Source organism: Solea senegalensis, linkage group LG21, assembly GCF_019176455.1.
Source record: "Solea senegalensis isolate Sse05_10M linkage group LG21, IFAPA_SoseM_1, whole genome shotgun sequence".
In the NCBI taxonomy this organism is placed as follows: Eukaryota; Metazoa; Chordata; class Actinopteri; order Pleuronectiformes; family Soleidae; genus Solea; species Solea senegalensis.
In genome coordinates this window covers 9998195-10009698 of record NC_058040.1, presented here as the reverse complement: position 1 = coordinate 10009698, position 11504 = coordinate 9998195, and the positions used below count along the sequence as shown (strand labels likewise).

General features: G+C 41.6%; 2 protein-coding genes across 2 annotated transcripts; both read right to left on the bottom strand.

The window, feature by feature from the left end:
• Positions 1-22: 22 nt before the first annotated feature.
• LOC122758642 (proteinase-activated receptor 3-like) lies at positions 23-953 on the bottom strand. The gene has a single exon (XM_044012909.1). The coding sequence runs from the start codon at positions 908-910 to the stop codon at positions 23-25; it is 888 nt and encodes a 295-aa protein (XP_043868844.1). The 5' UTR covers positions 911-953.
• Positions 954-1629: 676 nt separating this feature from the next.
• LOC122758498 (proteinase-activated receptor 3-like) lies at positions 1630-6682 on the bottom strand. The gene is made up of 2 exons (XM_044012720.1): positions 6640-6682; positions 1630-4989 (listed from the first exon to the last, which is right to left on the bottom strand). The coding sequence occupies exon 2, from the start codon at positions 4951-4953 to the stop codon at positions 4063-4065; it is 891 nt and encodes a 296-aa protein (XP_043868655.1). The 5' UTR covers positions 4954-4989; positions 6640-6682; the 3' UTR covers positions 1630-4062.
• Positions 6683-11504: the final 4822 nt, after the last annotated feature.

Below are 11504 nucleotides of genomic sequence, written 5' to 3'. Positions count from 1 at the left end.
TATAGGAACCTTTCATGTGGGCCTATTGTAAATGAGTGGTGCAGCTGTGGCAGCAGTTGAGGCTCTGTGGCATCTTTTCCTTGGAGAGGTAGAGCATCGGTTGAGTGCTACTGCCGAAATTCATCAAGCCGAAAGCCAAGAAGTCAATATAGCATTGAAACACTTCAGGAGAGTAATATTTCTCTAAGTGGAACAGTGCCACAGGTGGAAGGTAGTGGAACACTGTTATGGCCAGGATGATGAGGACCATTTTGAAGGCTCTCTTTTTCACAGGGTGCATCTCATCTGTGCCGGGCCCAGACTGCCGCAGCACCCACAGAATGGCAATGTTGCAGAAGACCATGAAAACAAATGTTACAGATATCATTGCTGGGAAGACCTTCTTAAAGTTGGGAATCTTGTCTACACAAAAAGCAGCAGTATAGGCCAAAATGATGAGCCAGACCACTATGGCCACTACTGTTCTGTGATGCCGGCCCTTGAGCTGAGTGAAGAAGATGGGGTGGACCACAGCTACGTACCGGTCCAAGCTGATGCAGGAAAGAAACAGTGGTGAGAAGTCTTTCAGGCCGTAGAAGAAGCGCAGGACGTACCCAATGCTGCTGGTATTGAGGAAGAATAGGTTGGCCAGTTCAAGAGGAGGGATGAGGCAGAATAGCATATCTAATATTGCCAGTTGAAAGATGAAGATATCTGAGCTGGAGGAGTCTTTGTTCTTGTGAATGAGCCACAGCACGGTGAGATTGGCAGGTATGCCCAGGAACATGTTGATAAACTGAAAGCACAAGTACCAAATGAGGACAGCAGGCATGTGTTTGCATTGCTCATACATTGTCATCTCTCCAACAGTGGAGTTGTCGGGTCTGTGAGAGATGTTGAGCACAGAGGAGTTCATGTATGTGCCCTCCATGAACACAAGATCAATGGTTGTCTCGGGAACAGAGATCTGTCAAACAAACACACACCAGATTCTGTTGTTAAAAACATTCATAAAGGCCCTCATTCAGACCTGATATCAACATCCATTCTATGTTATTCAGTTGCTTATATAGGATTTTTGTTTTTTTGGCTCTATACAACTTTATTTTCAGAAATGTCTGTGCTAGTAAATCATACTGATAAATATAAGTAGGCTATTGTTATATTTCACCATATATCACACAACCACACACAATTTAATTATTTAGAGTAGTTAGAGCAGGGTTTCTCAACTCTTTTCCTGTGGACCCACTGTCCTGCATTTGTTTCCCCTGCTCCAACACACCTGATTCAAATAGTCAGCTCATCATCAAGCACTGAAAAAGTCTAATGATCCATTTATTTGAATGAGGTGTGTTGGAGCAGGAAAACATCTAAAACATTCAGGGCAGTGGGTCTATAGGACCAGGATTGAGAAGCCCTTTGTTGCCTTCTCCAATTCAGATTGAATACTATGCAGTTTTGTGTAGTAAACGAAACCTCTTACCTTAGTTAAGTGTCACTGACACATCGCAGACTCCTCAGCCATTTTCTTGTCCCCTTCAAAGAGCATTTGTTTGAGCCATACTTAATGTTGATCTTGCCATTAAAAGTCTTGTTTGCAAGTGTTTCACTATGTTTCCACCAGGTTGACGAGCGGCAGATCCCACTATCGCTGTACCTAAAGGTGATATGAACAGCATATGCACATCCTGACTCCAGACAACACCTTGTTTCCCACATACGTGTGAACTAATAATATCTGTGCTATTATGCAAATACTGGTAACTCCCTAAAGGAGGACTGAAGGTCTCACACAATATTAAAATTGACAGTGTTAGTAATTGTGATGGAGAAGTCTGTACTAAAGGATGATTGGTCCAAACAGTGACATATCACTAACCCTCCCGCAGATCACAGATATTTAGTTCAAATAATGCATAACAAATAGCTTACGTTAGGGGCAAACAAATTGCAGGGATGATTTGTGAAATTTAAACTAAAGTCAAACTGTAACCAAGTCAAAGTTGACAGAAAAGAAAATGAGATAAGTTTAATCTTGATTGATATTTATTTAGAGTGAATTTGACAGCAGTTGAAGGCTAAATGTCGAACGAAATACAGTAAAATGACAGTCTACAAATAGATAAGAGAAATCACGTGTATTATACATATAATGTGCATATTCATGTGTAGCGTTACAAATTCATACTGACTGTTTATGTGCATGTATAATATGTCATTGAAATGAAATACAGACTTACAATGCATGTGTAACATGGAGATACAGTCTTTTTGTAATGGAATAGTTGAAAATCCATTGATTTGGAGAAAACTTGGAGCTGAAGTGTCTCACTATATGTAGAAGCAGAATAAGCAAACAGTATACAGTCAAAGCAGGACGCAGAAATAACATTACCTATATGCATTATTTGTGTGAAAAGTGAAAATGGTTTGAGTTTTGAAATATTGGTGTTAAGACATAAATTAGTGGTCCTGTTGTATTTATACAGTGACTGTATGCAGGATTCTCACCCTTAGATGTCACTAATTCTTACACATTGGGCCTTTAAGTGAACTGTGGTAATGCTAAGTTCTAACAGGGTCATGAGCTAAAAAATGTGCTCAAGTACTTTATTTTCAGTGGTTATACCTATTTTGGAGGTGCGAAAAAATGTCAGAAATCCATATTAAATCTGACAATTTAAATAGACTATTCTTGTATTTAACCACTTTAGCACATTCATATTGCAGTATGTTGGTACATTCATAAGATAACTTTAATATAAACCCAGAACATTTGTGATTAGTCAATGTGTGTTGTTATTGCTGTTGTAACAATCCTGCATGTCAATACATCTTATACAGTTGGAAAGGCAGTTTATTTCCCTTTCAAATTGTGCCACATTTGCAAGGATAATACATTTGTGGGATTTGCAGTTGAGTATGTGGGTTGTGCCCATGAAAAACAGCTAATTCTGCTGGTGCCTGTGAAGCATTGACCCTGTTATAGCGCTCAGGTGGTGTCTGCTCCAAGCATGCCACATTTGACTGCCCTGTACATGGTCTGTGCCCTAGGGCAACTTTAAGCTGGTGTTTTTTTCACAAAACAAAGTTGCAGCATTATTTTGAGTGAACCTTAGTACCATCTGCAAACTGTCCATATAACAGGGCATGTCAGAGACAGTCTGGACATCCGCAATAGACTGCACACAGCCAATCTCTAGTCTCATAGCGCTGCCAGGAAGCCTACCATGACTGCCCTGTTTACACTACTGTAGTGTTGGCAACATGTGCACTGGAACCTGAACATGTGGAGAAACATTATATGTTCAGCGATGAGTCCAGATTCTGCCTACAACAGTTGGATCGTAGGGTCAAAGTGTGGAGAAGACGCAGAGAACGCAATGCTGATTGCTGCACTGATAGTGTAATAGCTTGTCATAATTGGAGGCAGTGGCAATTCCATATATCCACAGTCTGGGACCAACTGTGGGAACACTCGCCTCCACAGAGTGGGATTTATCGGAGACTACCTCCAGAACTTGGGAATGGAGAGGATAAATTGGCCTGCCTGCAGTCCTGACCTCAACCAATTTAAACTCTGGTGGCATCAGCTTGGACGGGCTGTTTGTACCAGAGTGACCAGCACAACCACATTGGCTGACTTGCGACAAATGCTGGTTGAAGAATGGGATGCCATCCCACAGCAGTGTGTGACCAGCATGAGGAGGAGCTTCCAGGCTGTGTATGGTTCTTCCACATGCTACTGAGGCCCCTGTTCGTTGAACAAATACATTGTTAAATTGACAATATGTCTGGTTTCTGAAGACTTCAATCATCCAGTCCAATAAACGACACAAACCAATAGCAGAATAAGCTGTTTGGCATTGGCAGAGAAGATTTGGTTTTCATATTTTCATGGGCGCAACCCAAATACTTTGCTGCTCAACCCACAAATTAACCATTTCAAAGAGAAATAAACACGCTTTCTAACACTATTTAAGATTTATTGTGAAGAAGCATTGTTTTAACAAAGAAATAATTATCCAAACACAAATGTTCTTACTTTTTGTGCCACGTTTAGAAACCTTTCATGTGGGCCTATTGTGCATGAGTGGTGCAGCTGTGACAACAGTTGAGGCTCTGTGGCATCTTTTCCTTGGAGAGGTAGAGCATCGGTTGAACGGTGCTGCTGAAATCCATCAAGCCGAAGGCCACGTAGTGAATATAGCATCGAAACACGTCAGGAGAGAAATATTCCTGGAAGGGGAACAGCGCCACAGGTGGAAAGTAGTTGAACACGATGATGGCCAGGATGATGAGGACCATTTTGCAGGCTCTCTTCTTCACAGGGTGCATCTCATCTCTGCCGGGCCCTGACTGCCGCAGTGCCCACAGAATGGCAATGTTGCAGAAGACCATGAAAGCAAATGCTCCAAGTATCATCGCTGTGAAGACCTTCTCAAAGTTGGGAATGTTGCCTACACATTTAGCAGCAGCATAGGCCAAAATGATAATCCAGACCACTATGGCCAGGACTGCTCTGTGATGTCGGTCTTTGAGCTCAGTGAAGGTGATGGGGTGGACCACAGCTACGTACCGGTCCAAGCAGATGCAGGAAAGAAACAGTGGTGATGCATCTTTAAGGCCGTAGAAGAAGCGCAGGACATACCAGGTGCTGCTGGTGGTGAGGAAGACTATGTTGGCCAATTCAAGAGGAGGGATGAGGCAGAAGAACACATCTAATATCGCCAGGTGAAGGATGAAGATATCTGAGGTGGAGGAGTCACCTTTGTTCTTGTGGATGAGCCACAGCACGATGAGGTTGGCTGGTATGCCCAGGAACATGTTGATAAACTGAAGGCCCAGGTACCAAATGAGGACAGCTGGCATGTCTTTGCATTGCGCATAGACAGTCTTCTCACCAACAGTGGAGTTGTAGGGTCTGTGAGCGACGTAGAGCACAGAGGAGTTGATGTATATGACCTCCATGATGGCGAGAACGAAGGTCGTCTGGAGAACACAGATCTGTCAAACAAACAAACACACACCAGATTCTGTTGTTATATGACATTCATAAAGGCCCCATTCAGACCTGATACCAACATCCATTCTCTGTGATTCAGTTGCTTTAAGTAGGATTGTTCACAAACTGGTATTAAATTGTGTCCTGGATGTGTCTCCTGTGTCCACTTATGATCAGAGCTGGCTTACCCCATCTTTATTCAAATATGCACAGTTACAACTGTTAATGTTTCCAATGAGTCTGATTGTATAGATGTGTTTGCTGTCACTGTGTTTGTGTGTATGTGTATGTGTGTGTGTGTGTGTGTGTGAGAGAGAGAGAGAAATGAGTCATGCTCTACACACGCTGCTGTAATATAAGTAAGTGTTCACCGTTAGAAAAAAGAAATTATATGGCAATTAATATTAATATTATATGGCAGTTAATATTGTGGAGGTGGAATCAGATAAATACAAATAAAAAATCCATACTGGGGACAGATTGCCTTTCTTCCAAATGTGGTTTATGTGATCAGATCTGTGGACACATGCAGGACAGATTAGAACCATTCATTGTGATAACGGGGTCAAAGGCCCAGGCATGACACACAGTGTTTACTTTACTAGTTGCCTCCATCTGTCTTGACATAAAACTAATCACCCCCTGTGTGCAGCGACACAAGCTCTAAACACTACAGAGGAACACAGAGAGAAATGTGTGCAGCTGGTCGTGTTAATCAGTGCGAGTGAATTCATATGACAATGGTTTATTGCTGACCGTCCATGAACAATCGGTGGCCAAACCTCTTTTCACAGCAACACAGCACAGCAACATATATATATATATATATTGACAGGAAGTGAGGAAATGTGAGCTGAAACTAAATGGTTGAATTTTTGAGTCACTTTGATGAGGCAGCGTAGGCATACTGCTAGAATATTAGTAGGCTGTTGTTATATTTGACCAAATATCTTATTTCACACTTGTTGAAACACTATGATATTATCATATAACACACACACTATCTAGAGCTCCAACATGCCTGATTCAAATAGTCAGCTCATCTAAAACATCTAAGACATCTAAAACATGGCAGTGGGTCCCCAGGATTGCTCCAGTCAATGTGGATTGTCAATTTCAATATGAATCATGATGAAAATGTGAGTATCAATATGTGAGTAAATATAAAACATCACACCTTCATTTTGCTAAATAAACTTTCACGCTTGACGAGCAAGGACAGTTAATGGCAACGGACTGCAGTAACAATGCACCATAAAATCTGAGGCAGAAAAATACACATTTCAACATTTAAAATGTCAATCATAAACAGAAAAGCAAAACCTGATCCTGTTTTTGTGACAAACAAAACCTGTAGCCTTTTTTTAAGATGCAAAAACAAACATGCAGTCTTACTTTAGTAATCCTTTTTTACGAAAGAAATTAGTTCTCACCTTAGTGTCAGTGTCACGTAGCATATACTGTATGTGTTGTAACAAGTGGCAGATCCCACTATGTCTGTACCTAACGGTGACTACAAACACAACCTTGTCCCCCGCAGAACATATGATCTATTAGTCTGTGTTACAAAGAGTACTGAATATCTCACACTATATTAAAATTGACAGTGTTGGAAAGGTCAGTAGTTACTTGTTCTGCAAAATCACACTCACCTGTTCAACAGAGCACTGCAGCACCTTCCTAAAATAACCGTTGTCCCCGCTCTCCACCGGATCCTTGCGTACGTCTGTCTCTCTGTGAAGCATCACTGAATCTTCACATCAAAATGAATAATAAAAAAAACATCTTTTGGAAAAATGACCCAACACTTCAGGGATCCTGCTCTATCTGATCATCCAATCACAGATAAGGGTGTTGTAGCTGAAGATCTCCCCCTGGATGACGAGAAGTGTTTGTTCGGGCCCTTGTACAGTCATCGTTCCTCCTGAAATCTAATAAATGAAATAATCATGAAACAATGAGGGAAAACAATGACTTATATGGCGTCAAAGTGTTAAAATATGTTTAAGGGGGGAGTAAAAAATAGAAAATTGGAAAAATATTAAGGCTTGTGTTGAGTACGTGTCACAGCAAGCCATCATCCATTCACACCGATTGGCAATGATGCAACAAACCGTTGGTGGCTGACGGAAAATCGTCAGTAAACAACTGATGCAACAGTCCAGAAAATCGCTTCTGATTCAATTCAGTGTAATGATGAGTAACATATTACACAAGGTCGACAAGTATCACGGTGTGATGTTTGTCAGTGGGTTTGAATTTGACTGCATTACACTTCAACATCAACCTGTTACTCGTCTTTGTGTCACCTGCGATTTATGAACTTTTAGTATCATGCAGCAACGAATAGATCAATATACAGTCCTCTATATAAAAAGGTACAGTATTTCTGCTGCTAATTGATATGTGTGTGTTTGAACAGCTGAGCGTTGCCATTTTTTAAAACTTGGTACCGGGTTCTTTACATTTGTGCATGACCAGTTTGTCTTGGTGTCAGGTTAAGACGAAATGGTGAAGGAAAAAGAGTGACACAGAATCGCTAAATTCAGCATGAGAGCAGAAAGACACAGCAGCGGCAGAATCTGCCTTCCAGAAAAAAAGGTATTGAAAGGTATTCAGTCTTTTGTCTCATGTGTTATTTAATAAGATGGAGATGATCAAACTTGTGTTTGTCAACGGTCTTGATTTGAAGTTCACACATTGGCTCAAAGTTATTGCATCAGGAAATTACATGTTTGACATATTTTTGCCACCAGGTGGCCTCCTGACCTTGGTGCCATTGTGTTGTGAAAACTGTAGGATTTCATACAGTGTAATGGCTATGTAATGGCTAATGACCTTCGTACCGGAGACAGCAAGAAGGTCACCAGTTTGAATCCTGGTTTGACCGAGGGCCTTTAATTAGATACTCTAAATTAACCGTAGGTGTGATTGTAAGAATGAGTGGCTGTTCTCTGTATGTTGGCCCTGCGATGGACTGGCGACCTGTCTAACCCTAACCCCAGCATGGTCAACAGTGCTGGTCAGCCTTCAGACGGCTCAGCTTTCAACAACTTGTTCACTCCCCTGCTTCTGTCTGCTCTGGATCAAGAACAACTCTCTCCACCATCATCCAGCATAATCTGTCTGAGGTCATTTTCCCCTTGTCAGTAAGACCGTGATATCCGCATCAGTGACGAGGATGCTTTAGACACTGCTCTACACAGGGTGGCTGATACTTTAAGTCACTGTTGTTCTGCCTACATGTTCTTTCAAGCAGTTGTTTCTGATCACTGGCTCTGTGGCTGTGATAAGATCTACCACTGGGATCAGGGGCAACTGCAAAGTGTAGACCTTTGGTCAAAACATGGTTTTGTTCAGGGTTTAGTAGTGGTGACATGTTGCAGTCACAGGTTAGGGTTTAGGGCGTTTCATGGCATGAGAGGTCATTTGAGAGAGAGTTTGCTCCACACCAGTATGGATATGTCACCATTAGGACATTATGACTGCCATTTGAGGCTGTGGGTGGAGTGTACTTGGTTCAGATGAAGGTAGAGTCCCCAAAAAGCTGTTTCATCAACACAGATTTCTCTTGTTCCAGCTGGGCGATGCGTTCGCTCTTTTCCATCCCCTCCTTTATGAATACAAAAGGAAATCAAGTAAGCATCACACATGCTCCTGCAGGCTACTGTGATTTCTATCTATCGGTGGTTTGTTGTTGGTGTCGAACCTGAGTGAGAAGTTGGTTTGGGTCCTTCAGCCTCTGCATGGCTTGTGGAGGAGCTGTAACACCAACAAGCAGATATACTTTAATTGTATTGTTCAGAACTCAGTTAGTGCCATAAATTATATTTTCAGGCAGTTGTTTTCCTTGAAATCTATTTTGAGAATAATTTTCTGCATTTTGGATCAAAAAATACTATTTCCTCTTATAGCCAGACATGTTGTTTTACCAGATTTGACAAGGACAATAGCACTGAGTTATTTCCTCACTCCTTTCTGGTGAATCAACCCTGAGGAGGTGAGGAGTGCCTTCAAACGGACTAAACTCGACACAGCCTCTGGACCTGACAACATCTGTGGGTGGACCCTAAGACACTGTGCTAAGCAGCTGGGGAGTATAGACTTCTATAAACTACAGCACAGAAGTGGAAATATTCATACGGAGGAAGGAGCCCACAAAGGTTCTGAATGATCTCAGGCCTCTGGCTCTCACCTCACTGGTGATGAAGGCTTTGGAAAAGATCGTTTAAAAGCCACATCACCAGGATTGTTGATCCATTGATGAACCCACTTCAGTTTGCATACAGGTCTGGCAGGGGAATGGATACAGCTGGAGTCCCCTAATACTATCGCCAGGCTCCTATTTGCAGACTTCTTTTCCGCATTTAACAGCATGCAGCCTCTACTTTACATCCTCTACACAGATGACTGCAGGTCCACTCAGCCTAACACAGCTCTCTGCCAACTGTCCCTGTAGTACATCACGGCTCTGCTCTGCAGAGGTTTGTCACCTGGTGTGAAAGATCTTCTCTTGAACTGAATGTAAACAAGACCAAAGAGCTCATTGTGACATTTTGCAGTAAGCAGAGACACCTGGCAGTGGATGTCACCACCACCAAGCCAGGGTGAGCCAGTGGAGATGGTGGAGGAGTCAACGTACCTGGGTACAATTGTTTGGTAAATTTGGCTGAGGCTTCTCCTGCTCTTTCATTTGCTTCAGCTGTGTGAGTTGAAGGTTAAAAAGGGTGGTAGGGTTAGGGTTAGAGTGAAACGGGGGGGAAGGAAAATGGAGTGTGTGTGTGTGTGTGTGTGTGTGTGTGTTGTCTCTGACTGTGCTCCCTCCCCTTTAGGTTCAGGTGTGCTTGTGAGTGGGGCCGCCTCTCAACAGCTGATCAGCTCCTCCTGCAGGCCTGAGATGCTCTTTTTGTTCTTCTACGACGTTACGTTTGACTTGTGAGAGGACACACACACACACACAACACTCAGCACACTCCACCCACTACACCGCTACTCAACACTGATCGACTTCCTAATTGACTGACATTCTGCTCGCCTCTCCTCCTTTTTTGGCTACACACAGCGTCAACAATATGGGGCTCGTCAAACAACTGCCTTGTGGATGGAATCCAACATGTGAGTAACTTTGTTTATTTGATCTCCCTCTCATGGTTTGACATTTTTCTTCTTTTTGGGGGGTGGCGAGAGACAGGCACATGAGAATCAATTGTGAGCATGCATTTGCAAATTTGTAATTTCTTATTGTGATATCCAATCTCGAATTGAAAACTGTTGTTAAGAGACTTGTGAGTAACGTATCTGATAGGGACAGGGTGTGTCTTATGACACACTAGTTGTTATTTTAGTTTGTTGTTTTCTGAGTGGTGAAGGTGGGTAGCAGCAGTTGTCCTGTTCCTGCTGTCGTTTGAGCAGCAGAAGAAGCTCTCACTTCCTCAGTTAGATAAAAATGAGAATGTGCAGAATTAAACTTGAACTCGAGTGCGCAAAACAAGAGGTAAAACGGGGAAAATTGGAGGCTTGAGCTCAGATCGGATTGGATGTGGCTTAAAAAATGACCACAAAAGACTTCAACCCAAATTTAAGGAGTCTAATATGGAAACATTTATCTTAATTGTTTGAGCGTTTAGCTGACAGCAGGGCTCAGAAAACAGACAAAGACATAAGAAGATGCTTTTATTGATTAACAATTATTGACAGTTGGGTCATATTTGGGCTGTTGGAGCTGAGTGTGGGTCCACAGCACCAGGATTGAGAACCCCTGTGTTCGAGGGTTTCTTAAAGGCTGTCAACGTCAAACAAAATACATTTTAATATTTAATAGTAAAAACTGTCAATCATAAACAGAAAAGGTGAAACCTGATGCTGTTATTTTTAAGATGCAAAAATTAACATGCATTTTCCATAGTTTTGATTTATTTCTACGCAGTTTTGTTTAATAAATTTATATTATTAGTCTCTTACTTAGCGAATGTCTTCTTACCTCAGTTATCACAAGTTTCACTGACACATTGCAGACAAAGAGCATTTGTGTGAGCCATACTTGATGTTGATTTTGCCTTGCAAACAGCATATGCAAAGCCTGACTACAAACACAACCTTGTCCCCCACAGAACATATGAACTAATAATATCTGTGCTATTATACAAATACTAGTAACAGCCTGAAGGAGGACTGAAAATCTCACGCAATATTAAAATGAATAGTTATAAATTCAGAGCATCAGGAGTTTGGTTTTTTTAAATGCACTCACCTGTTCAACAGAATACTGCAGCACCTTCCTAAAATAACTGTTGTCCCCACTCTCCACCTAATCCTTGCATACTTTAACCTAGTGTTTGCTACTCAGAATTTATTTCAATTTACTTGTTTGTTATTTGTAAATTAAAGAGAAAATATAATCCAAAAGTATAGAATACAAAAACACAGCGTCTGTAATTACTTGGTAAGTCAGAAAAAAACTAAGTCTGTTTACTACACATACTACTCAAACTAAATTGTGGGATGATTTGTAAAATTT

What these genes read in the sequence shown, in the direction of transcription:
- LOC122758642 (XM_044012909.1), bottom strand. Translation starts at nt 910, where the DNA reads ATGGAGGGCACATACATGAACTCCTCTGTGCTCAACATCTCTCACAGA.
- LOC122758498 (XM_044012720.1), bottom strand. Translation starts at nt 4,953, where the DNA reads ATGGAGGTCATATACATCAACTCCTCTGTGCTCTACGTCGCTCACAGA.